Source organism: Callithrix jacchus, chromosome 10 (genome assembly GCF_049354715.1).
Source record: "Callithrix jacchus isolate 240 chromosome 10, calJac240_pri, whole genome shotgun sequence".
In the NCBI taxonomy this organism is placed as follows: domain Eukaryota; kingdom Metazoa; phylum Chordata; class Mammalia; order Primates; family Cebidae; genus Callithrix; species Callithrix jacchus.
Window position 1 is genome coordinate 16,830,311 of NC_133511.1, and position 26,274 is coordinate 16,856,584.

General features: G+C 56.3%; 2 protein-coding genes across 10 annotated transcripts; both read left to right on the forward strand.

Annotated features, from left to right (window-relative positions):
• Positions 1-357: 357 nt before the first annotated feature.
• SIDT2 (SID1 transmembrane family member 2) lies at positions 358-18,511 on the forward strand. 8 transcript variants are annotated; one of them, XM_035264697.3, is made up of 28 exons: positions 358-1,109; positions 3,058-3,179; positions 3,738-3,902; positions 3,992-4,037; positions 4,450-4,551; positions 4,654-4,737; positions 5,386-5,485; positions 5,673-5,738; positions 7,573-7,666; positions 8,025-8,077; positions 8,425-8,436; positions 8,810-8,881; positions 9,038-9,109; positions 9,302-9,364; positions 10,099-10,217; positions 10,555-10,628; positions 10,720-10,786; positions 11,327-11,400; positions 11,540-11,663; positions 11,985-12,102; positions 12,944-13,080; positions 13,324-13,432; positions 13,637-13,713; positions 13,912-13,958; positions 14,248-14,353; positions 14,951-15,061; positions 16,866-16,979; positions 17,067-18,511. In XM_035264697.3, exons 1-28 carry the CDS (start codon positions 927-929, stop codon positions 17,127-17,129), a joined length of 2,574 nt encoding a protein of 857 aa, XP_035120588.2. In that variant the 5' UTR covers positions 358-926; the 3' UTR covers positions 17,130-18,511. The 8 variants fall into 8 exon arrangements, with proteins under 8 accessions (XP_035120588.2, XP_035120590.1, XP_035120589.2 ...); XM_078339535.1 differs by lacking the exon at positions 8,425-8,436 and having other exon boundaries at positions 463-884; positions 922-1,109; XM_035264699.3 differs by lacking the exon at positions 9,302-9,364.
• A 2,083-nt stretch (positions 18,512-20,594) lies between these two features.
• TAGLN (transgelin) lies at positions 20,595-26,258 on the forward strand. Of its 2 annotated transcripts, XM_009006859.5 has the most exons (6): positions 20,595-20,657; positions 21,920-22,014; positions 24,479-24,670; positions 24,776-24,953; positions 25,246-25,348; positions 25,683-26,258. In XM_009006859.5, exons 3-6 carry the CDS (start codon positions 24,491-24,493, stop codon positions 25,825-25,827), a joined length of 606 nt encoding a protein of 201 aa, XP_009005107.1. In that variant the 5' UTR covers positions 20,595-20,657; positions 21,920-22,014; positions 24,479-24,490; the 3' UTR covers positions 25,828-26,258. The 2 variants fall into 2 exon arrangements, with proteins under 2 accessions (XP_009005107.1, XP_002754494.1); XM_002754448.7 differs by lacking the exon at positions 21,920-22,014.
• Positions 26,259-26,274: the final 16 nt, after the last annotated feature.

A 26,274-nucleotide genomic window follows, 5' to 3' on the forward strand; every position in this document is an offset into this window, starting at 1 on the left:
CCTAATCCTTTGAGTTCTTCATTTTTTAAGATCCCCAGAGAAAAAATGGTCCAGGGATGGACGATGTTAGTTGTAAAGGTGGTGGTGGGGCGGGGGGGTGAAATCCTTATGTTTGAGCAAAGGGAAGAGTTGTTCAACAAAAGCCCAACACTTGGAGATCCTTAACGGAAATATCTGCTTATTCCAACATGAGTTTTAGAGATGGTCAAAATAACGGGAGAGAGTTGGGTAGGACTTGAAGGAGGCATTGCAGGCTTTCCCCTCCAGCTACACAGCTGCAGCCCCTTTAAGGGCAAATGCGGGACCTGGTCCTTTAAATCTGTGTCAGTTTCCCCTGACGTCAGCGGGCGGGCCAGCAGTCCTGCTGTTTACCACCCCGCGGCGCAGCTCACTTTCCACTGTTCCGTGCGTCGGGGCCCGCGCGTCCGCCCGCCCTTAAAGGGCCCGCACCCCGGAAAACTCGCCGCCCCGCAAGGCGTCGGGTCGCTACCACCTATCACGCCCCTCACCCTGCGATTCGCTACCCTCTGCCGCCAGCCCCAGCCGCCTGCTCTTCCTCCCTCCCCTTTCTCGGCGTCTCCCAGCTCCCGGCAACCAGTCGCCCTCGTTCTCACGGCCTGGCCCGGAGCTCCAGGGTCTCAGGTCGTACTCTGCCCCTCGCGAGCTGGGACCCCTGCCTGGAGCCCGCATCCCCTCCCTACCGCCCCCGCCCGGCCGCCCCCTTTCCTGCGGGGACCCTGGGAGCCTCTCTGCGGCTCTTGGGAGGGGACTTTCCTAATCTCAGGCCGGGGTTAAAGTTCTGGTCCTGGTGAGATGCTGGAAGCTGCGGCCGCAGCCGCAACCCGTCCCGGAGGTGTCCTGTCGCCTGTCGCCGCCGCCGCCGCTGCCACCACCGCTACCGCTGCCACTGCCGTCCTGCCGGGGCCATGTTCGCTCTGGGCTTGCCCTTCTTGGTGCTCTTGGTGGCCTCCGTCGAGAGCCATCTGGGGGTTCTGGGACCCAAGAACGTCTCGCAGAAAGACGCCGAGTTTGAGCGCATCTACGTGGATGAGGTCAACAGCGAGCTGGTCAACATCTACACCTTCAACCATACTGTGACCCGCAACCGGGTGAGGGCTGGGGGCTGGAGGGCCAGGGGCGAGTGGGGGAGCCGACGAGGGCTAGGCGATTCTGCCGCTCTGCTACCCTTTTGGGAGGCCCCACGAACAGCCCACCCTGCCGGGTTCCCAGTTCCCAGAACCACACTGGAGCCTCTTGACCAGTCCTCCTTCCTTTGCCACCGGTGTTTCACTGAAGCTCTCACTGGGCAGTTTTTGAAGTTGGTTCATTCCCATCTTCTCTTCCACCCCCATTCTTCCACCACAGTTGTGACCTGAGCACACCTGGCTTCTCTCTACCCTAAACCCCAGAATCTGACAGCTCTGTGGGGTCTGGGTGGGAAGGAAACAGGCTTACTACTGGGCTTGCCCAGAAAACCTCAGGGGAATGAGACTGGCCCAGAACTGAAAGGCCCTGTCCTGGCAAGCTGCTGCTCAGACTCCCCAGGGAGATGAAGGCAAGGCTTCCCAGCCCTCTTCCTTCCGGGGAGAGCCAGCTGGACTTGTAAGTTGAGGGTGACAGAGCTTTATAAGGCCAACTGCAAGTTGAGTGCGAATAGAAGGGGAATTTGTCCACTGTGAAGAATCCACTTCACCCTGACTTCTCTTTGGTTTCTTCCCCAGCTGTGAGTGCCTGAGTTGACATAGACACAGCTAGTGTGGGAAGCCTAGACCCCAGGCAGAAGTGAGATTGGGAGAGTTTTTGCAACCTGGCTGTGTGGTCTCATGCCCGGGTCTCTTGCCCCCTCTCCATGACTGCCGTTTACTGGGAAGCAATGCAGTTGAGAATGGGGCATCTGATTTTTTTTCGGAACAGGGAATGGTTTGGTTGCTATGGCAGGCCAGGATCTGCCCCCAGTGCCCGGTTCTCTGAAGTTTGATCTCCTTCTGCTTAGTCCTCTCTTCCTTTTTTCCCACATCTGAAAGCACTGGAGAGCTGTGGTTTTTACCTTTTGGGAAATGCTGCCCTAGGGCTTGGGTCTCAGCAGCCCAATAACAGGCATTCCAAGATGGATTTAGTTTTATTTTTTCCTTTAAGCCCCTGTTGTTCTATATATGTTCCTTCCTAGCTCCAAGGGTGTCAGTTTATCTTTTTTAATTTTTTATTTTTTTGAGACCTAGTCTCACTCTGTTACCCACGCTGGAGTGCAGTGGCGTGATCTCAGCTCACGGCAAGCTCTGCCTCCCAGGTTCAAGTGATTCTTGTGCCTCGTCTCCCAAGTAGTTGGGATTATAGGCGCCTGCCACCACACCCGGATAATTTTTATATTTTTAGTAGAGATAGGGGTTCACCATGTTGACCAGGCTGGTCTTGAACTCCTGACCTCAGGAGATCCACCTGTCTCGGCCGCCCGGGGTGCTGGGATTACGGGGGTGAGCCATCGCACCCAACTGAGTGTCATTTTATAGAGGGAGAAGTTGAGACTCAGAGAAGTAAAGTGACTTCTCCACAGCCCTTGGTGGGAGCTAAGAGTACAACATGGCCTTCAATACCTTCCCCTTCTCATCCCTTCTGGGCGCTGGCCCCAGGTTAGTTGTTAAATTAGAGCTTCCTGCTGGCTTCCTGGTTTACAAGGAAGAAAGTTGAGGAGCACTTCTTGCTTGCCTGTGTCTTCATGTGTGCAGGCCTGTGCATCCTATGCACCTGAACAGGAATGGGGTATCCTGGAGACTTCCAAGGCCTCCACCGTGTTTCCTGGCTTGAGACCCTGTGGTTGCTTGGGTCCTGCTGCCCTGCACATGTGTGCCAGCCAGGAGCTGCGCTCAGCACATGTCCCTCCTGGAGTCTGGGGGTTGTAATGGCAGAGGACAGGACAGAGATGACTCCCTGGCCAGACCAAGATGGAGAAAGACCAAAGTGGCAGGCATGAGGGAGGGCAGGGCTCACAGTCTCTGGAGGTCTGGAGCCACGTGTCCCTGGTGGCAGAGGCTTGAGAGGCGTTTCCGTGTCGTTCTGCAGACAGAGGGCGTGCGTGTGTCCGTGAACGTCCTGAACAAGCAGAAGGGGGCGCCTTTGCTGTTTGTGGTCCGCCAGAAGGAGGCTGTGGTGTCCTTCCAGGTGCCCCTAATCCTGCGAGGGATGTGAGTAGGATCTGGGCGTCAGGGAAGGGGGGCAGTCTGGCTAAGGCCAGTCCTTGCCTGGAGCCTCAACCAGGGGCCCCCCATTTCTCCTCCCCTTTCCCTGGGCTGGGAGGCTGGTCAGCAGCACAAGGGCCGAGGTTGCCAGCTGGGAGCTTGTGCACCTCTCAGGAGGGTGGTGTCCACTGTGAAGAATCCACTTCACCCTGACTTCTCTTTGGTTTCTTCCCCAGCTGTGAGTCCTGAGTTAAAATAGACACAGCTAGTGTGGGAAGCCTAGACCCCAGGCAGAGCTGAGATTGGGAGAATTCTTGTAATCTGGCTGTGTGGTCTCATGCCTGGGTCTCTTGCTGTCTCTTTATGACTGCCATTTATTGGGAAGCAATGGAGTTGAGAATAGAGCATCTGATTTTTTTCAGAACGGGGAGTGGTTTGGTTGCTATGGCAGGCCAGGATCTGCCCCCAGTGCCTGGGTGGGGGGAATGCTGGGGCCTTGCTCCTCTGGAGGGGCAGGCCGGCTGGGACAGTGCTCACGTCCTGTCTCTCTGCTTCGGGCCATAGGTTTCAGCGCAAGTACCTCTATCAAAAAGTGGAACGAACCCTGTGTCAGCCCCCCACCAAGAATGAGTCGGAGATTCAGTTCTTCTACGTGGATGTGTCCACCCTATCACTGGTCAACACCACATACCAGCTCCGGGTCAGCCGCATGGACGACTTTGTGCTCAGGTCTGTGGGGTAGAATGTGGGGACCAAGAGGGCTGGTTCTTCCCCAGGCTCTGGGAGTGACTGTGGGGGGGCTCTTCTCTGCCCTGCAGGACCGGGGAGCAGTTCAGCTTCAACACCACAGCAGCTCAGCCCCAGGTAACATCTCCCTGTTGACTGCTCAAGAGGAGAAATGGGGGAGCTTGAATATGAGAATAGGAGTGGTCAGCAGTCTTTGCTTGGACTTTTGAATTGGCTTGATTCTCCATGGAGGGCTCTCTGGAAACAGGGGCTCTGGCCCCGACATGGTGGGGGAACAGACAGCATGGAACAGTGCAGAAACAGGGGATCTGGTTTCCTCTCAGGCATTCCTGAGTCCCCTGCTGAGGTTGAAGGGAATGGTATACAGAGAAGGGGGCTGCTACGGTCAAGGCCTGTCTCCCCAGAGAGTCTCCACTGCCCACCCCTCAGAGGATTCTGGGTCCCCGCTTATAGGGGACTATTCCCTTCTAGAGGGGCCAAGAGAGCATCCTCATGAGATGGGGCTCTCCCCTCCTTCCTGCACCCTCAGTACTTCAAGTATGAGTTCCCCGAAGGTGTGGACTCGGTGATTGTCAAGGTGACCTCCAACAAGGCCTTCCCCTGCTCAGTCATCTCTATCCAGGATGTGCTGGTGAGTTGCCTGCCCTTTTGCTCTTCCCCAGCAGGCAGCAGGGCTGCTAAAGAGAGGGGCAGGCCAGGTTCCCATCCATCTGCCTCTCCCGCTCCTCTGCAGTGCCCTGTCTATGACCTGGACAACAACGTAGCCTTCATCGGCATGTACCAGACCATGACCAAGAAGGCAGCCATTACTGTGCAGGTAGGAAATGCAGGGGGCCACGTGGGAGGTGTGGCTGGGTGATGAACCATGTGACTTTCCAAACTCGAACTCTTTTTCTTCTGCCCATTCCTAACTTACACAAGACTGAGTCTTTGGCCTTCCAGTTCCTGTGACTTTGAGTCCTCTAATTTATGAGAGTTGAACCATAATGCCAGTTGCTTTTGGGGATGGGAAAGAGTAAAGTACTCACTTCTGGCTGTCATGCCTACTTCATTCATTGTAACAATAAGAGGGCTGGGTGCGGTGGCTCACGCCTGTAATCCCGGCACACTGGGAGGCCGAGGCGGGTGGATCACGAGGTCAAGAGATCAAGACCATCCTGGTCAACATGGTGAAACCCCATCTCTACTAAAAATACAAAAATTAGCTGGGCATGGTGGCGCGTGCCTGTAATCCCAGCTACTCAGGAGGCTGAGGCAGGAGAACTGCCTGAACCCAGGAGGCGGAGGTTGCCATGAGCTGAGATCACGCTATTGCACTCCAGCCTGGGTAACGAGAGCGAAACTCCGTCTCAAAAAAAAAAAGAGTTTTAGCATAATGTCTGACACCAGAATAAGTATTCAGAAAAGAATGATGATGATGATGATGATGATGGGGATGATGATGATAAATATCATCATCCTGCAGCGCAAAGACTTCCCCAGCAACAGCTTTTATGTGGTGGTGGTGGTGAAGACCGAAGACCAAGCCTGTGGGGGCTCCTTACCTTTCTACCCCTTTGTGGAAGGTACATTTTGTGCCCTGGGCCTGGCTAGGGATGGGGCGGGCTTGGTTGCTTTCTTGGAGCAAGGAGAGCCTGTGTGGCTGACTGGTGGACCTCACAGGACATGGGCTTTTGCCTCCAGTCTCTCTAAGGCCTGGTCCCACTGACTCTAGCCAAGCTCCAGGCAGCCACTTTGCCATTTTACTTCCAGATGAACCGGTTGATCAAGGGCACCGCCAGAAAACCCTGTCAGTGCTCGTATCTCAAGCAGTCACGTGTGAGTGTGGGTGGCTGAGTGGGGATGGACGAGCCTCTCTGGCTACTCCTTTCAGACCTGGGATGTAGGGTTTGCCCCGCAGCGGGTGAGGAGGATGCAGATGTGCTGGCGGGTAGGAAGGGAGAGTGTTCTTGGCAGGCTTCTAGATGGGAAGGGCAGGGAGGTGAGTTCCAGTGTATTGTGGAACAAAGAGCTCATGATTAAAGATGAAAGAACTGAGGTCCAGTTCACTCTCTGCCACTTATCAGCGGTGTAACCTGATTGAGTCTCCGTTTCCATGTCTATAACAGAGAGAGTAAAATTTGTCCAATTAATCTCACTAAGTTATGAGGGCTAGCACAAAATTAGCAGGAAAGTACCAGTACCGGGCCCCTACTCAGCGCTCAATAAATATTTACTATATGATTAAATGGAGCCCTACGGGACTGTGATAGGAGAGGAAAGAAGGTGCCTCTCTCTCTCTCTCTCTTTTTTTTTGAAATGGGAGTCTGGCTCTGTCGCCCAGGCTGGAGTGTAGTGGCAAGATCTTGACTCACTGCAACCTCTGCTTCCTGGATTCAAGTGATTCTCCCGAGTAGCTGGGATTACAGGCACCCTCCACCATGCCCAGATAATTTTTGTATTTTTAGTTGAGTTGGGATTTCACCATGTTGGCCAGGCTGGTCTCGAACTCTTGACCTCAGATGATTTGCCTGCCTCAGCCTCCCAAAGTGCTGGGATTACAGGCGTGAGCCACTGTGCCTGGCCAGAGGGTACCTCACTTATATGAATTACTTATTCAGCAAATATTTATTGAGCACCTCCTATATGCCAGGCAGTGTGCTAGGGCGGCAGTCCTTGGAGGGGTGGGGTCCTGTCTAGAGGGACAGGAGGCAGTTAAGAGCTGTGGTGAGCAAAGGACAGAGAAGGCTTCCTAAAGGACTGTCCCTGAGCTGTGGTTGGAGGGTGAAGTCAAGGTGGAGTTTTTGAGAGGCCAGGCATGGTGGCTCACACCTCTAATCCCATCACTTTAGAAGGTTGAGGCAGGGGAATTGTTTGAAGCTAGGAATTCAAGACCAGCCTGAGCAAACTAGCAAGATCCCTCCTCTAAAAACAAAATTTGTCCGGGCACAGTGGCTCAGCCTATAATCCCAGCACTTTGGGAGGCCAAGGCAGGTGGATCACGAGGTCCAGAGATCAAGACCATCCCGGTCAACGAGGTGAAACCCCGTCTCTACTAAAAATACAAAAATTAGCTGGGCATGGTGGCGCATGCCTGTAATCCCAGCTGCTCGGGAGGGTGAGGCAGGAGAATTGCTTGAACCCAGAAGGCAGAGGTTGCGGTGAGCCGAGATTGAGCCATTGCACTCCAGTCTGGGTAACAAGAGCGACACTCCGTCTCAAAAAACAAAACAAACAAACAAATAATAAAATAAAATAAAAACAAAATTTTAAAATGAATCAGGCATGGTGGCACACATCTGTATTCCCAGCTACTCAAGAGGCTGAGGTGGGAGACTGGAGCCCAAGAGTTCAAGGCTGCAGTGAGCTATAATCATGCCACTGCGCTCCAGCATGGGTAACAGAGTAAGACCCCATTTCAAAAAAGAAAAAAAAAAGAAGTAGAAGAGAAAGTTCTAGCACAGGGAGCAACATGAGCAAAACTAGGAGTTTGTCAGAGTTTGGCATATTAGAGGAACTGCCAGTTGTTCATACTGGCTGGGCAGAGCCTTAGATTCGAGGGGAGAGGGGTGAGAGGTTGGGCTAGGCAGAGAAGGACACAAGGGCCTTTGGGTGCCGTGATGGGAGGTGATGGAAGACTTTGACTCGTCACCTTCCTGTTTTCTCCTGGCAGCCGAGGCTTACGTCAGTGGGATGCTCTTTTGCCTGGGCATATTTCTCTCCTTTTACCTGCTGACCGTCCTCCTGGCCTGCTGGGAGAACTGGAGGTAAGTAGAACTGCTGGGGCCGCCCGTGATCTGGGTGGGTTGGGCAGGTGCACGGGGGAGATTGCCTGGCAGGATCTGAGCCAGCCTAGGGTAATCTGCACCATCTGCAGCAGACGATGGTGGGCTGTTAGAGTCTGTGGCCCATACGTCTCTCTAGAAACCATCCCCTCCCCTCAATCTTCTTCCCAAGCAGGGAGACCCCATATTGCTCCCCAGCCTGTGAGGAACCCTGGGACCGGGGTGGAGGACAGGGTCATAGGGATGAGAATGGGGTGGACAGGTAGAAGGAAAGCCAGCCCCGCCCAGAAGGATCCTTGTCCTGTCCCATCTGGGTGGCCTGTGGGTTCTGTCCATGCAGGCAGAAGAAGAAGACCCTGCTGGTGGCCATTGACCGAGCCTGCCCAGAAAGCGGTACCTCCAGGGGGCCTGGGTGGGGCGGGCACAATGTGGTTTGTGTTTTGGGGGGCAGTGGTGGATGGTTCCATAGGGTTTGGAGGAGGAATGGGTGGGGGCTTCTGGATGTTCAGACTGGGGTAACATGCCACAGATGGGAGTGAGGCTGGAATATGATGTCCATGCAGCCCTAACAGGCCCATCTCAGGCTGAGGCTGTCGCTTGGTTTATTCCACGTCTAGCGGTGCTGCCTGTCGGCCTTGGGCAGTACGGCCCACGGTCTCTGGGATTATTAACCTTTCCTTCTCTCTCTCTTCCACCCTTCCCTCTCTTTCTTTCCTTCTGCGTGGGACCTTCTCTCTTAGCTTCTCTCCTTGGTAAGCTCCAGGTGCTGTGGGCAGAGGAGCTGGAGTCCAGAGTGGGGGAGGGAGGTGGAGCACAGGGCTGTCTGAAGGGCAGGTGGGTGGGCCAGATGTTGGCCTTGCTGCTGGGACCTTAGATGTGCTGGTTCTTGAGCGTCCTGTCTGTTGAGGGAAGACAAAGGGTGGCGCTGTTTCCGTGGGAGAGGCAGGCAGGGGGCTGAGGTGGGTGGTAGTGGGTGGCAGTGGGGCGTGTTTGCCTGGATAGGGGCTGCTTCTTGGCTGCTGGCATGGCCTCCCTGTGGCTGTCTTCTCTAGATCGTCCTTTGTTCTCCCTGGCTCTAGGCCTCTCTCTTCGTCCAGTGCTAACGACCTTGACTACTCTTTGCAGGTCACCCTCGAGTCCTGGCGGATTCTTTTCCTGGCAGCTCCCCTTATGAGGGTTACAACTATGGCTCCTTTGGTATGTGTCACAGCCAGGGCCAGGCTCCTTAGGCTACCACCTCTGAGGCGGTCAAGTGGGAGCCACCTCCTCCAGCCCCCACACCTTCTGCAGATGCTCAGAGCCCCTTTCCCTGTGGCCTTTCCTTCCTGCCTCAACACTGATCGTTCCTTGCAGAGAATGGTTCTGGATCCACTGATGGTCTGGTTGACAGCACTGGCACCGGGGACCTCTCTTATGGCTACCAGGGTGAGTGGGCCAGGCTGGGAGGGGCTGTGTGGTGCAGGCTGGCATTGGTTAGGTAAAACATCATGGTGGGTGGTTGCCTCTTCTGCCAGGTGCTGGAACCCGGGAAGGGCCTGCTGTTTTCCTAACCCCTCTCTTCCCCCATCCCCTTCTCCTTGGCCCCAGTTCTCTGGTAACTTTCCCTTTCCTTTGAAGGGCACGACCAGTTCAAGCGGCGCCTCCCCTCTGGCCAGATGCGGCAGCTGTACATTGCCATGGGTAGATGTGGGGAGGGCTGCTTTGCCAATCAGTGCCTGCTGGCTCTGGTTGACTGCCAGCTCTGGGGCCAGAAAGATTCTATGTGCATGGCTTCCCCATGTAATTCCAGTAATTGTCTGCTCTTGTGTCTTCTGAGATAGCAGCAGGGTACAGGCTCCTTTGGCTGGGGGGCTGGTGCCTCAGCTCCCCCGAGACTGGATGTTCTAGTTTACCATCTGCCTTGACAGTGCCCTCACTCCCTGGCCTTCCAGGGGAGAGTTCACAGGCATGGGGGTCACATTCTGGCCTCTGGATAAAGGAGAGATGCCCTTTCTGCACTCCAGGCCCACTGGGTCTTTAACCCAGTGGCAGCCAAGGCAGTGTCTTCTCAGAACTCACAGGACTAGGCACCGCTGATCAACATGACTTGCGGAGTTCAATCCTGCTGCTTGGGTCTGGGGCCTGGGGTCTGCTCAGTGTCCTGGCCTGGGAAGCCCTAGCCCGTGAAGGGTGCCAGGAGCAGAGCACAGCTAGAGTGGCCCCTGTTTGCTGGCCTCTTCTAGAGTCTACCTTCCTCCCCCAGGACTTAGGAGCACCTGAGGTCTGCCAGCTTCTGAGCCCACCTCCACCCCAACTCTGAGCCCCAGCCCTCAATTTGCCTCCTCCCTAATAATTTTTATAATTGCCTCAGATGGGCGAGGGCCACTATGGGTTTTGTGGCCACCAGTGCAACCCCTCCATCCCCCTCTTCCCAGGCCGCTCCTTTGAACCTGTGGGTACTCGGCCACGGGTGGACTCCATGAGCTCTGTGGAGGAGGACGACTACGACACACTGACCGACATCGACTCAGACAAGAACGTCATTCGCACTAAGGTCTGACCCATAGGTCTGGCCCCGTCAGGCATTTCCTGAGAAAGGGGCGTTCTGTGTTCCAGCCCCAGCATGTTCCCACTGACGTGGCATTTAGGGAAGCAGAAGGAAGGGGCTCAGCTGGGCAGGGCAGATGCCAGGGAAACTTAACCTCCAACCCCTTCCAGCCTGATTGTCCAAACCCTCCTGGGCTAAGCGGCTGCAGCAGTGGGATGGCCTTGAACCCTGCCCACCTGAATTCAGCCCTGTGTGAGGGAGGCCCCTCTTGTCCATCTCTAATCTGGGGAAGGGGGCTTCTCCTGAGCAGCAGTACGTAGAGCTGATTGCAGCTTCTCCCCAGCAATACCTCTATGTGGCTGACCTGGCACGGAAGGACAAACGTGTTCTGCGGAAAAAGTACCAGATCTACTTCTGGTGAGCGGGCTGAGCGGCTGGGGCTCTGCTCTTGGTGGGTGCATGGCAGCCTGGGTGCTGCCCGCCTAACTGCCACCCTCCCACTCCACAGGAACATAGCCACCATTGCCGTCTTCTATGCCCTTCCCGTGGTTCAGCTGGTGATCACCTACCAGACGGTGAGAGGGCAGGGCAGGCTCACCTTTGGGGCCTGGGACACTGCCCCAAAGTACAGAGTATCCCAGCCTGGGGCTCTGGTCTTAGGTCACAGGACCTGGGTTCAGATCCCAGCTCTGCCTTGCCAGCTAAGTGACTCGTAGCAAATCAGTTAACCGCCCCCACCCCAGTGTCAGTTTCCTTATCTGCAAAATGGGAGTGGCCCACACTAAAGATAGTCCCTCCCTGGGTTGTTGTGGGGATTAGGAAACAAAAGGCCTAGTAGTTTGTGTCAGTTTCCCTTCCCTTTTCTCTGTCCTATGGGGTCAGAACTTCCATCACGGTCATGCCTCAGGGTTTTCAGCCACACCTAATGAGGGGGGATGGTGACTGTGCTGCTTGGCATCTGTGTTCTCAGAAGAAGCACATGCCTGGGGTGCTGTGTTCACACCTGCTAGCTACAGTGGTGCTTGCTCTTTTTAGCCAAAGGGGCCTGGGTGGCGGGGCATGAGCTGAGTTGGGTGTGACAACAGGCCTGCTCCCTGCCCCGGCTCCTGCTACAGGTGGTGAATGTTACAGGGAATCAGGACATCTGCTACTACAACTTCCTCTGTGCCCACCCACTGGGCAACCTCAGGTGGGAGTCATGCGGGGAGGTCCCTTCTCCAGGCCAAGGGTGAACCGGGGCAGGAGCTGGGCTTTGCAATGCCTGCCTGGGCTGGGGAAGAGGCCTGGGTGTGAGGCCCAAGCAGTCTGCCTTGTGCTGCCCCTTCTAGCGCCTTCAACAACATCCTCAGCAACCTGGGGTACATCCTGCTGGGGCTGCTCTTCCTGCTCATCATCCTGCAGCGGGAGATCAACCACAACCGGGCCCTGCTGCGCAACGACCTCTATGCCCTGGTGAGGGAGCACCTGCCTACCTGCGACCTTGACTCGGCTCCGGCGCAGGCCCCAGGCCTTGGCTCCAGGACGCCCTTTCGGGAAGGCTTGGCCCTGCCCTCCCCAGCCCTGTCTGGCCCACCCTATCCAACCCAGCCCACCCCACCTTGGCTGGCCCTTCCTTGCCTAGCCTGCCTAGGCTGGCCCACCCCTGCACACACACATTAGACACACACCACACCCCTTTTCCTCTTCCACTCCTCGCAGGGTCCCTCTTTTGGGTCCCTTCTTCCCTTCCTACCTCACTTCCTCCCTCCCCTCCCTTCTCTCTCTCCCCAACAGGAATGTGGGATCCCCAAACACTTTGGGCTGTTCTATGCCATGGGCACAGCCCTGATGATGGAGGGGCTGCTCAGTGCTTGCTATCACGTGTGCCCTAACTATACCAATTTCCAGTTTGGTGAGTGTGGCCTCCTCCTTTTCTGGCTCAACTTGCAGCAGGGACCTGCCTGAGTCCTTCACCATCCCCCAGTCACGCACAGAGATCCCCAAGATAGCCCTGTAGGAAACTCCAAGGCTGGTGTGCCTGAGTGTGCACACATTCTAGCCTATGGGGAGTGCGCATGTAGATGCTACTTCATTCATCTGTCAAGCTCTTCCTGTGTACAGGCGTGTGTAGCACTGAAGAAAACAGGATAATTAAGAAAGGGTCCCTGTGCTGGGCACGGGGCTCACGACTGTAATCCCAGCACTTTGGGAGGCCGAGGCAGGGGGTTTACCTGAGGTCAGTAGTTCAAGACCAGCCTGGCCAACATGGTGAAACCCCATCTGTACTAAAAATGCAAAAATTAGCTTGGTGTGGTGGTGCACGTCTGTAATCCCAGCTACTTGGGAGGCTGAGGCAAGAGACTTGGTTCAGCCCAGGAGGCAGAGGTTGCAGTGAGCCAAGATCACGCCTCTGCACTCCAGCCTAGGTGACAGAGTGAGACTCCATCTCAAAAATAAAAAAATAAAAAGAAGGGGTCCCTGATCTGAGGGTACTCACAGACTAAGACACTCAGACCAAGTTGTCCCTGTCTTCAAGAGATGTCAGACTCTGGGTGACGGCCAGTGGGGTGGCAGTGTGGTGTGGCAGGGACAACTGCAGAACTTGAATTCAGATGCCACCCTGCCACCGACTCGCTCCGTGGCCATGGCAAGGCACCAGGGCCCTCTTTTCCTCTGGGATTGTTGGGGCCAGGAGTTCTCTGCTGGGGCTTGGTGGCCATTTCTGCAGCTCCCTTCCGTGTTCCCCACCCTAGACACATCATTCATGTACATGATCGCTGGACTCTGCATGCTGAAGCTCTACCAGAAGCGGCACCCGGACATCAACGCCAGTGCCTACAGTGCCTATGCCTGTCTGGCCATTGTCATCTTCTTCTCCGTGTTGGGTGTGGTGAGGGTCTGACCTGCTCTGCTCAGCCTGTATGATAGGAAAGGTGCACACGTGTTCACACACATGGTGTGTGTGCCCTCCGCCACCTCCTGCAGGAGAGATTCCTGCTCCTCCCCTGAGATGCCTTCCTGGGGCCCCCTCTCAGAACCCCAGCCTGGCTGAGCAGCGAGCCCCAGGAAGGGTGTGCTGTACGAGCCACTTCCCTCTGCGCCCTCACTGCTGCCCTTGGTGGCCTCCCAACAGGTCTTTGGCAAAGGGAACACGGTGTTCTGGATCATCTTCTCCATCATCCACATCATCGCCACCCTGCTCCTCAGCACGCAGCTCTATTACATGGGCCGCTGGAAACTGGGTGAGGCACACTCCGGGCAGGGCCTCGGGGAGGGGCCTGGGGCACCTTGGGAACTTGGACACATGGAGACGCTTCTTGGGGGCCCTGGAGGAGTCACTGGGTGGGGAATTAGATCAGACCTGGGCTCCTCAGCTGCCACATCCCAGGAGTCCAGTAAAGGAGGGTGTCCCAGGCCTTGTCATTGCCACTGCCTTCTCTTTGCAGACTCGGGGATCTTCCGTCGCATCCTCCACGTGCTCTACACAGACTGCATCCGGCAGTGCAGTGGGCCACTCTACGTGGTACCTGCCTGGCTCCCCTGCCCCATTCTCCTCACCTTACTTCCCTCTGATGGGGGAGGGGAGCTGGGCTGAGGACGGGGGGGGGGGGGGGGGGGGGGCGGTGGCAGGGCTGATGGGGGTGGGAACCAGCTGGCTGGGCCTTCTTCCACCTCCCTCCCTGCCCCTGCCCTTAATCCCTGTGTCCCTGCTTCTCTCCAGGACCGCATGGTGCTGCTGGTCATGGGCAACGTCATCAACTGGTCACTGTGAGTCCGGTTGGAGGTGGTGGCCTGGCTGGGTGAAGAGCTGGGGACTTGGCCAGCCTCTGGCTCCCTCAGGGGCTGAGGACAACTTCCAAATGTTGGGCATAAGACATGGGGGCTAAGAAGACAGGTCTTGGCCTCTCTTCTCTCTCTTGGCATCTGGGCATCTAGAATCTTCTGTGGGCCTCTGAATGTAGCCCAACATCTTAATAAAATATGGCAGGGCAGGGCAGGAAGAGCACTTCCTTGCCCTTGGCCTTCCTGCTTCACCGCTCTTATTCCCTCTTGCCAGGGCTGCCTACGGGCTCATCATGCGCCCCAATGATTTCGCCTCCTACTTGTTGGCCATTGGCATCTGCAACCTGCTCCTTTACTTCGCCTTCTACATCATCATGAAGGTGGGCAGGGCTCGCTGGGCCCCCTCTGTCAGTTGCTTTGCTTTCTGGGGAGGGAGGTGGGCCTGGCAGCAGAGAGGGGCAGTGAGAAGAAGTTTTCTGTCCTGTCTTTGCTGGTTGCGGAGGGGAGAGTCTAAAGCCTCTTGCATGGGTCTCTGGGAGCCAACTCCAGCCCAAAGGCCATTTACTTGAGCCCCTTCCAAGGGCCCTTGAAATGGGTGGTATTTCAGGCTGCAGTTGTAAGGGCCCTTATCCATTGCCGTGGATGGATGTCCGTGCAGAAGGGGCTCAGGGGAGGTAGGGTGTGAGCCTCTCAGGATCATGTGCTTCCCCAGGAACCATCCTGCCATACGGTCTGGGGAGCCCCCATCAGTGCCTCCGGGTCAGTGCACTGTCCCAGCACAGGGTTTTGGATGAATGGAGGCCCAGCGGGGTGGGGGCAGGTTAAGTTCTGTGGTAGTGTGGAATGGTATGAATCTAAGGAGCAGTCCTGAAGGCCTGGGAGGCCACGAGGAAAGGAAATCTGGGAAAGGCCAGGTGGGACGGCAGGGTGGGATGGGGTGAGCCCTCACACTGCTGCCCCTGCCTGGCCCCTCCCAGCTCCGGAGCGGGGAGAGGATCAAGCTCATCCCTCTGCTCTGCATCGTCTGCACCTCCGTGGTCTGGGGCTTTGCACTCTTCTTCTTCTTCCAGGGACTCAGCACCTGGCAGGTGAGCACTCACTCACGGGTTCCTCGTGAACCAACAAGTGGCCCATCCTCTTTTTAAACATTGTTTTAAAATGGGGCTGGGCATGGTGGTTAATACCTGTAATCCCAGCACTTTGGGAACCTGAGGCAGGAGGATCGCTTGAGGCATTCAAGACTAGCCTGGGCAATATAGCAAGAACCCATTTCTACAAAAAAAAAAATTCAAAAATGAGCCCTGCATGGTGGCATGCACCAGTAGTCCTAGCTACCCCGGAAGCTACAGCAGGAAGATAACCTGTGCGGGAGTTCCAGGCTGCAGTGAGCTGAGATCTCACCACTATACTCCAGCCTGGACAACAGACCGTGTCTAAAAAAAATTTTAAACATCATTTCGGAACACCTACCATAGGCCAGCACTTTCATAGCCGCCTTCCCAGTTAATCCTCCTAGCATTCCAGCCTGGAGATAGCTCCATTTTACTTACGAGCCAGCTGAGGCTCAGAGAGGCCAAGTGACTTTCCCAGGGCACATAGCCAGGGAGTGGCGCAGTTGGCTCTTGAAGCCAGAGAGGCTAGGCTCTCTTCTCTGCCTCATAGGGCACCTACCACATGCCAGGCTTTAATTCTGGGAAACTAAGTCTGACAGGGTCTCTGAGAGACAAACTAGCTGAAGAGGGCTAGAAGGACTGTTAGTGCTGTTTACAATGTGAGGCATGAAAGGAAGGGCACAAGGGCACAGGCAAGCCGAGGCAGGAGGAGACTGAGGGGTCTCTCTGAGTTAGGAGTCCAGGAAGCTTCCTGGGCTATAAAACCCTTGGGTGATGGGGAAGAGCCCCAGGGCCCAGACTTGCTCTGACCTTAATAATGATACCTTTGGAAAAACAATGAGCCTGCAAACAGACTAGAGCAGGGGCGGAGTCCAAGGCCAGGAAGGGAGTGAAAAGGCCTTCAAGGCTGTTGCAACCCTGTGCTTTTAGGTCAAGGGAAGAGAATCAAAAGGAAGGAGGGTAAGAGTGAAGGAAAAGGGAAGAGAAGCCAGCGAACTCAGGGGAGGATTTGGAGGTCAGTGAATGCACTCATTTGGGAGCCAAGCTGGCTGTGAGCTCCCTGAGGGCAGGGCAGGTCTTGGTTACGTGTGTGGCCTCAGCATGTAGCACAGAGACGGAGCCTGGATGAGTTTATGGGATAGAGCTTATGGGTAGAGCAGAGAGGACCTTGAGTGCTACAAGTTATGGCTACTGTCCCGGAGCAGGGTTGTGACCTGACCAGTGCTTTGGAAAAACAATGAGCCTGCAAACAGACTAGAGCAGGGGCGGAGTCCAAGGCCAGGAAGGGAGTGAAAAGGCCTTCAAGGCTGTCACAACCCTGTGCTTTTAGGTCAAGGGAAGAGAATCAGAAGGAAGGAGAGTAAGAGTGAAGGAAAAGGGAAGAGAAGCCAGCGAACTCAGGGAGAAGATTGTAACCAAAGGTCATTTATTTGAGGGGAGTTAAGCTTATTTTTTTTTTGTCTTTTTGTTTTTTTTCTTTTTGTGGAGAACAGGGGCTTGCTCTATTGCCCAGGCAGGTCTCAAACTCCTGGGCTCAAGCTATCCTCCCACCTCTGCCTCCCTAAGAGCTGGGATCACAGGCGTGAGCCAGAGCGCCCCGTGGCCAAAGGCCATTTCTTAGATCAGGAGTGGGTGGGGACAAGGAGGAGGGACAGGTCAGAATTGCTGCTGTCCTGCCTGGGGATGGAGAGAGGGTGCCCAGGAGCAAGATGGCAGATGGGTCTGGCCTGGCCCTGTCAGAGCAGGGTCATTTGGCAGTTTTTTCTTGTTGCTCCCCAAGAAAACCCCTGCGGAGTCGAGGGAGCACAACCGCGACTGCATCCTCCTCGACTTCTTCGACGACCATGACATCTGGCACTTCCTCTCCTCCATCGCCATGTTTGGGTCCTTCCTGGTAAGTGGGTCTCCTGACGGAGCCGGGTGTGTGGTGTGGAGGTGGCAGCTGCCTCTTCTGCGGCTGATCTGGTGCTCACCCCCTCAGGTGTTGCTGACACTGGATGATGACCTGGACACCGTGCAGCGGGACAAGATCTACGTCTTCTAGCAGGAGCCGGGCCCTTCTCTTCACCTCAAGGGGCCCTGAGCTCCTGTGCGGCACAGACTGGGCACTCTGTTGTGCTGTGAGAATGAGTCCCAGCACCGCTGCCTAGCACTGGATGGCAGCAGGATAGCCAGGTCTTGCCTAGGCTTGGCCTACGACTGTCGTGGGGTGGCATGGAGCCTTGCAGCTGCCTTCTGCCAAGGAGGAGGCCTGCTCCCCTGGAACCCGAGACATTGGCCAAATTGCTGCATTCTTCTCAGTGTTGGGGCCTTCCACGGGCCCCCGTCTTTTGGCTCTCCATTTGTCCCTCTGCAAGAGGAAGGATGGAAGGGACACCCTACCCATTTCATGCCTTGCATTTTGCTTGTCCTCCTCCCCACAACGCTCCAGCCTGGGACCTAAGGCCCTTTTTTCTTCCCAGATTCCTGTTGCAGGGCCTAGTCTGGGGCCTGAATCTCTGTCCTGTATCAGGGCCCCAGTTCTCTTAGGGGCTGTCCCTGGCTGCCATCACTGCCCATTCCAGTCAGCCAGGATGGATGGGGTATGAGATTTTGGGTGTTGGCCAGCTGGTGCCAGACTTTTGGTGCTAAGGCCTGCAAGGGGCCCGGGGCATTGAGTACCCTCTTTTCTCTGACCTGTGCTCAGGCTGGCTCTTCAGTAATGCGGTCAGTCCAATTTGAGAACCGCCTTCTGATCCAAGAAGCTGAATTCAGAGGTCACCTCTTTGTCCCATCAGCCCCAGACTGATGCTAGCACCAGGACTGGAGGGAGAAGCAACTCACCCCTTCCCTTTCTTCTTTCCAGGCCCTTAGTCCTGCCAAGCCCCAGCTGGGGGCCTTTCAGTGCCATTGACACTGCCCAATGTCCAGGGGCAAAGGAGGGATGATACAGAGTTCAGCCCATCCTGCCTCCTCCACAGCCGTGGGCGCCCCAGTGCCTACCTTAGAAAGGGGCTTCGGGAAGGGATGTGCTGTTTTCCTCTGCGTGCCCAGTCCTAGCCTCGCTCTAGGACCCAGGGGTGACTTCTGAGTTTCCGTCCGGTCTTCAGCCAAGTTCTGTGTTAGTCACGCACACACATACCTATGAAACCTTGGAGTTTACACTGAGTCGCCCCAGCTCTGGGCACCCTGGCCACCCTGGTCCTTGGATGCCCTTCGTCCCACCTGGTCCATTCCAGATGCCAAGGATGGGGGGAGCTCAGGTGGGGCCTCCGCCTTGGGGATGGGAACATGTTTTACTCTCCCAAATTTGTTTTTGTAGCTCTGCTTGGATGGGTGAGGAGGTGGGCCTGGATCTTTTCTCAGAACTCCGTTTGATGTCTCCATGCTGTGGTTGCATTTCTGTTTTCTATGAATGAGTTTGCATTCAGTAAACAACCAGACTCAGTTCTTGGGTCCCTTGTTTGCACTCCCTCTCTGGGTGGGGCTGTGTTGAGGGTGAGGGAGAGGCGGGGCCCTCCATTTCCCCTTTCTTCAAGCCCTGGCCCCGCTGGGAATTGCAGATCATTGATTCTCCCATTTTTCCCATCCCTCCAGCCACAGCATTCATTCAGTAAACATTTACCAGGGGCACTGTGCTGGGCAGAGGCCGGTTACTGGAAAGTCTTTCCCATGCCATCCCACCGCAGACATCACTCCTTACCTGCCCAGCAACAGCAGTCTCTGCCCACCTGGCCCCACCCACCAGACCAAGGTTCGATTCACCTCTGACCTGAGCGCCCCCCAGCTCACCAGGCCACAATCCCAGGCAGTGCTCCCTGATGAGGGGTTTATAATTGGCCGAGCATGTGGGCTGAGGCAGGAGGGTGAGGGAAGGTGAGCAGTCTCCAAGAAGAGGGAGTTTTGAAATTCCCTGAAAGATTCATTTAGGCTTCAGTTGGCTAAGGAGGACATGATGTGGGGGCCAAGGAATCTGGTGAATTCAGGACACAACTCGAAGTCTGCAGGGTCAGGGATGGAGTGGGCTTTCTTCTTGCTGGGCCCAGCTCCTCTTCCTACTCTTCCCCGAAGGCGCCACTGGGAGGTGCTGTGGCTGTGCCTCCCCCGGGCTCCGCAGTGGGCAGAACTGCGGAGGCGGGCTCCTCCTCTGCCAGGCCTGGCAGCTGCCTCCTACAGCCTTGCTTGGCTTGGGGTGGTGCGGGGTGTGGTAGTGTGTGTGTAGCGGAGTGTTAGGTCCTCTTTACCAGTCCACCAGGTGCCCTTGTATGGGAGCACCACAGCAGGCCGCCCAGGGACCCCACGGTTAGTCTCATCATTTTTTTTGGAGATGAGTCTCGCTCTGTCACCCAGGCTGGAGAGAAGTGGCACGATCTCAGCTCACTGCAACCTCCACTTCCCAGGTTCAAGCGATTCTCCTGCCTCAGCCTCCTGAGTAGCTGGGATTACAGGCATTCCCCACCACGCCTGGCTAGTCTCACCTTTTTAAACCCCCTATCTATCCCCAAGATCCCTGAGGCCAGGTACAAGCAAGATGTGAATGGGTCGTCTCCATAGGGTGACAGAGGCTGGTCTGTTTTCCAGGGTGGTAGGGACTGTTCCTAAAGGGAGGAAGGGATGATAACCAGCCTCCTGAGCCTCCTACCCCGTGTTAGCATCCGGGCTCTGGCAGGCCTGAGGGACCCTCTTATTGACACTGCCCACTAGATGGGGCTGGGGTTGGCCTCCACTTCTGCCGAACCCTCAAATCCCAGCCCCCAGCTAAAGCGCGTAACTCAAGACCTCCCTGAACTCAAAGCTCTCCCCAACCTGAGCAGGCTGGTACAATTGAAAGGGTGGGTCTGACCGACCACCTCTCCAGCACCCATGGAGGTCAGCAGAGGTACACAGGACCTGACACTCACCATTCACCGTGTGGCCTTGGGGAAGATGCACTCAGAGCCTGTTTTCCTCATCTGTAAAATGGGGATGTAATTACACCCTCACAGTGTAGTTGTGAGTGTTCAGTGAGAGCACTGCAAAGGCCTGGTGTGGAGTAGGTCCTCAGGAAAGGTTGGATCCCATGTCCCATCACAGCTAAAAGTCCCAGGAGAGGGTGCCTGGTTTGTCCTCACACAGCCCTGGGATCCCCGGCTCCCTAGCCCCTTGCCCCGTTCTCCAGCCAGACTCTGTTGAACTCCCCCTCCTCTCAAAGTCGGGGGCAGGAAACAGTGAAGTAGGAGCAGCCCTAAGTCCGGGCAGGGTCCTGTCCATAAAAGGCTTTTCCCGGGCCGGCTCCCCGCCGGCAGCGCGCCCCGCCCCCGGCCCGCTCCATCTCCAAAGCACGCAGAGAATGTCTCGGCAGCCCCGGCAGACTGCTCCAACTTGGTGTCTTTCCCCAAATATGGAGCCTGTGTGGAGTCACTGGGGGAGCCGGGGGTGGGGAGCGGAGCTGGCTTCCTCTAGCAGGGAGGGGGCCAAGGGGCGAGCCAGCGGCGGAGGCTGACATCACCACGGCGGCAGCCCTTTAAACCCCTCACCCAGCCAGCGCCCCGTCCTGTCTGTCCAAGCCCAGGCACAGGTCTTCATTCCTTCCTGCGATCCCCGAGGAAGCCCTGTGAGTGCATTGGCTGGGGCTTGGAGGGAAGTCGGGCTGGAGCTGGACAGGAGCAGTGGGTGCATCTCAGGCAGGCTCTCCTGTGGTCGCAGGCGCCAGCTCCCTGGCTGGGGAAACTCACCCGCTCAATCGGCATGGAGGCCCAAGCTCCAGGCGGAGTGGGCTGGATCGCTAGCGTCCCGGATCTCTCAGACTGGGCAGCCCGGGGTCATTGAAATGCCGGGGATGACCTGGCTGGTGCAGAGGAGTTGATGGTGGCACCCACCGGGGTCAGAGGGAGGCTCCCCATCTCAGCCAGCTGCATCCACAGGGTGTGCGCAAGGCTGCAGGCGCCGGGTGGTTAGGCCAGGGCTCTGCTGTCTGTCGCCCCTCTAGGAGGACCTCCAAAGAGGCGAGGAGTGTGCGAATGCACCTGTGTTGGAGCGCAGTGTCCCACTGGCGGGTCCCTAGGGCCTGAGCAGCAGGGATAGCCCTGCGACAACGTGAAGGGCCACAGAACTCTTGTATCCCACAGTTTGGGGCGGCCTGTCCTGCCGATACACAGCCCCTTCCACTGTCTGAGAGTGGGAGTCCCCTCCACTGTAGCAGATGGGTGGGGGCGGGTACTGCCAAGGACGAGCTTTGGAGTGATGGGCGGGGCAGGCCTGGGACCCTTGGTTTTTCCCAAAGGGTGGTTCCCCTTCGAGTTTACTATTCCAAAGGTAGCAGTGAGGATGGCATGCGTTTATGTAGTCAGGCCACTCCTGTTTGTTCATGGAGTAGAGAAGAGCCACCCTCCTTTCCTCTCAGAGGTTCAGATGTGCTCACTCCTATTTGGGAAGTGAGAAGGGGTACAGCAGCCCTGCAGGGACCCCTGGTTCCACTTGTGTTTCTAGGCCTCTGCTGGTAGGGGTTGCCACCTACCTGTTTGCCCCTGGACTTTGTTCTTTCTCCACTGCCCACCTTCACCCACTGGGCAGCTGGGGAGGGGCCCTGGCAGGAACCACAGGGCAGGAGGATCCAAGCCCATCTATGCTGTCCTGGGAGTGTCTTGAGACGCCCCGGGGTGGGCCGCCCCAGAGTCATCCTCCTCTCTCCCTCCCTAGTAGCTTGAAGGCGGGACTGGGGAGGCCTCATCAGAGGACTCTAAGGGATTTTTAGGGATTCTCCACTTTTAGACTCTGACCCAGGAGGAAGAAGGGGAAGGATGGCAGTACTGGGCGGGAGTGGGGGTGGTGTGTGCTTCATCCTCCCTCTGACTGAAATTCAAATCTTGTTTCTAGATCTGGGTGCTGCAGTGTTACGTACCTGTCACCCTCAGCCTTACCACTTTGACCTGTTCTGTCTGTTCTGACCCTCCTGAGACTGGAAGCTGGGGGTAGGGGACACATTCTCCTTCCATCCTGTTCCTCAGGAGCCCAGCAAGGGTGCAGGCGGGGAAGGCAGGCATGAGGGCAGGTGGAGTGGTGGTAGAAGCAGGGCCTGAGACAAGGTGGGTGCCTGTCTGGGATGGTGGTGCGAAGGCTGAGACAGAGGCTGGGGAGGATGGAGGCCAGGATGCAGGGCTACCGAAATCACCTGGTCCCAACTGACTTGGGGGTTTGGACCACAGTTCTTTGTGCAGGAGTCCTTGGGTGGTTGGGGAGTGGGACACACAGGGTGAAGGGAGGGATTGGCTGTTTGTAGCTGAGCAGCAGAACAGAACACTCTGCCTTTGGGGTCTCTGGCATCACTGGCAGGGAGAGGGATGGCTGGGCCAGGAGCCCACCTCATCTCCAGTGCTCAGAGAACTGGATTCTCAGAGGTGGTCCCACCCCCACTTTACACATAAGGAAACAGATGCAGGGAGGAAAGAGATGCCCAACGGTGGGGATTTCAGTGAGTCCATGTGAACGCTCAGGGAATGATTATGAGAAGGGGTGGAGGCTGGAGCAGGCAGCAGAGAACTGACATTTCGAGGTCAGTTTTTCACTCCTTGGTTAAGGGCAGGCCCTCTCCCTGGTCATTACCAGGAGCCTGGCTCTGGGCAGCAAAGAACTGACATTTCAAGGAGCTCTGCTAAGGGCCAGGCAGTATGTGGGAGAATTCACCAACACCGTCCCATTTTCACAGCCCTCTGAGGTGGATAACATAACCCCCACTTCCCAGACAGGGACTCGAGTGCAGAAAGGCCGTCAGCTCTGGGAAAGGAAGGACAGGCCATCAGGCTAGGCACCTAGCCTGGGACTGGTGGGATGTGATGGTGTTCACTCTGCTTCCCACAGGGTGGGATGCCGGTGGGGAGGGGTCTCACCAGAGAGGGAGCCAGGGGCGCATGCTCCTGCCTCCGACCTCAGACCAGTGTGTCTCTCCTAACCTCTGACCTCTCTGAGGCCAAGGGATGGTTCACCTTCCTTTGGCACTTCTTTTGGAAGTCTCCTCAGACAAACACTGGAGAGAAGGCACTGCACCCTAGGGAGACATCAGTGGCCAGGTCAGGTTCCTGTTCCCAGCCACCCCCATCCGCCCAGGGACCTACCTGCCTGGCCTGCTCCTGCTGCCACCCCTCTCCATGAGTGGGACTCCTGAGCAGTGCCAGGCCCAGGCACTGGGGTGGTAGTTACTGGGGTGGCTGGGCGTCTCATTCCCTCTCCATGAGTGGGACTCCTGAGCAGTGCCAGGCCCAGGCACTGGGGTGGTAGTTACTGGGGTGGCTGGGCGTCTCATTCCCTCTCCATTAGTGGGACTCCTGAGCAGTGCCAGGCCCAGGCACTGGGGTGGTAGTTACTGGGGTGGCTGGGCTTCTCATTCCCTCTCCATGAGTGGGACTCCTGAGCAGTGCCAGGCCCAGGCACTGGGGTGGTAGTTACTGGGGTGGCTGGGCGTCTCATTCCCTCTCCATGAGTGGGACTCCTGAGCAGTGCCAGGCCCAGGCACTGGGGTGGTAGTTACTGGGGTGGCTGGGCGTCTCATTCCCTGGCAGGCAGACTCTTGGCTCTGGAACATCCCTGGGGGACTCTGACTTCTTGGTTGCTCAGGCTCCTCCAGTTGTGAGAGCCTAAGGGCATGAGGGGGAAGTCAATGGGTAGACCAGGTGTCTCATCTGGTTCCTCTGAGGATATGCAGCTTCTTTGCCAAGAGCTCTTGGGCTTTGGTGGCTTCCTAGCCCTTGCCTGGAGTGGCAAGTTTTATTCTCGTCAGCTGCAGACCGGAAGCTGAGCTGACCTGGCAAAGAGCTGGAGTTCTGACGTTCCAACTTCCAGGCCAGGGACAGCTTCGGGTGAGAGTGGGAAGTAATGGTTCCTTGAGGCAGAGGCAGTAAACCCCACACCTGAAGCTGGACAAACACACTGGCTGGCTGTGGGGGCAATGTGGCTTCGGGAAGATCTCTCCAGTGGCTCTGTGACTGGTCTTGGCAAAGAATGTTCTAGACTAAGGGTTGTCAAACTACAGCTCATGGGCCAAATCTAGCTTGTTGTCTGCTTTTGTAAATAAAGTTTTATTGGAACAGAGCCATGCTCATTTGTTACATATTGTCTATGGCTGCTTTCACACTGCAACAGCAGAGACCATATGGCCTACAAAGCCTAAAATATGTTCTGTCTTGTCCTTTACAAAAATAGTTTACTGACCCCTGCTCTAGACCTCCAAAGATCTGGTATCCTATTTCCTGATATTTAAGTTCAGAGAGGTGTCTGGACTAGGGGCTGAGCTTGGCCTGGATGGGCAGTGCTGTGGCAAGTGTCTAGGATGGCTGGGTACCCTGTACAGAGCTAGAAGGCTGCCTGGCACGGGTGAAAGCAGAGCTGCTCCCTGATCCTCTGCCCCTCTGCCCCTCCCTCCTCCACCCTGGCCTGCTTTAGCTCTCCCCAGACATGGCCAACAAGGGTCCTTCCTATGGCATGAGCCGAGAAGTGCAGTCCAAAATCGAGAAGAAATACGATGAGGAGCTGGAGGAGCGGCTGGTGGAATGGATTATAGTGCAGTGTGGCCCTGATGTGGGCCGCCCAGACCGTGGGCGCCTGGGCTTCCAGGTCTGGCTGAAGAACGGCGTGGTGAGTGGCACCCTGGGATGTGGGGCTGGGGTGTACCACCCTGTGAGTCCCAGGCCAAGCCCTGGGCGGAGCGCTAAGCTGCATCCTATGCCCTATGCCTGGCAGATTCTGAGCAAGCTGGTGAATAGCCTGTACCCTGATGGCTCCAAGCCAGTGAAGGTGCCTGAGAACCCGCCCTCCATGGTCTTCAAGCAGATGGAGCAGGTGGCCCAGTTCCTGAAGGCAGCTGAGGACTATGGGGTCACCAAGACTGACATGTTCCAGACTGTTGACCTCTTTGAAGGTAGAGAGGGGGAAGGGGCTGGGGGAGGAGGAGGGCAAGAGGACAGGGTGCTGGGCAGGGAAAGGGAACGACCAGAATATGCCACAACTAGGGGTGTGCCCGCCGGCAGGGATGAGATATGCTGAGAATAACATGCCATGGTCTCAGGGCCCACTGAGAGGCCTCCCTTGATTTGGGGACAACTCTTGCCTCTGGTTTGGCCATTTTTCTGTGAGAGACAGAGGCTGGCCCTGGCTTGGAACCTTGTTTACACATTCCTGATGTTCGTCTCCTCTCCCCTTTCTTCTCGAAGGCAAAGACATGGCAGCAGTGCAGAGGACCCTGATGGCTTTGGGCAGCTTGGCAGTGACCAAGAATGATGGGCACTACCGTGGAGATCCCAACTGGTTTATGAAGTATGTTGCCCCCAGAGAGCTTGGGTCTCTTTCTGCATGGGGTGGGAGGCGGCTCGTGTTAACAGGTTTTCGGGAAGGATTAGGGGAAGCAAAGAGCCAGGAAGGGATGAAGTGAGGGTCTGCGGTCAGGGAATAATGGGTCCTTAATACACCTTGACCTCTTCCTTTCCAACCTCCTGTGCTCAGTCTCCCCAGCCTATGAGGCAAGCTAGATTAGGGAAAAAAGTGAAACAGGAAGGCAATGAGATTGGGCTAGGATGTAACAGAGGGATCAGAAAATGGGTGGAAAACACACAGTTCTAGCAAGCCTTTATCTTGGTTCCTCCCCTTCTAGGAAAGCGCAGGAGCATAAGAGAGAATTCACAGAGAGCCAGCTGCAGGAGGGAAAGCATGTCATTGGCCTTCAGATGGGCAGCAACAGAGGGGCCTCCCAGGCCGGCATGACGGGCTACGGACGACCTCGGCAGATCATCAGTTAGAGGGGAGAGGGCCAGCCCTGAGCCCTGCCCTCCCTCAGCTCCTTGGCTGCAGCCATCCTGCTTAGCCTGCCTCACCCACACCCGTGTGGTACCTTCAGCCCTGGCCAAGCTTTGAGGCTCTGTCACTGAGCAATGGTAACTGCACATGGGCAGCTCCTTCCCCTTGCCCCAGCTCAACTTCTTATCCCAAAGCATCACTGCCCTGGCCCCTCCCTCCCAGCTGCCCCACCACCACTACTGTCTCACTGCTGAGTAAAGCAGGGGAGAAGCGGTCTGGGGGTAGCCTGGATATGGGTCAAGTCCACTGTCCTTGGCAGCAAAAGCCCATTGAAGAAGAACCAGCCCAGCCTCCCCCATCTTTTCCTGGAATATTTTTGGGGTTGGAACTCAAAAAGGAAAAAAAAAAAAAAAATACATCAATCTTTTCTCAGGCCTGGCTAGCAGAGT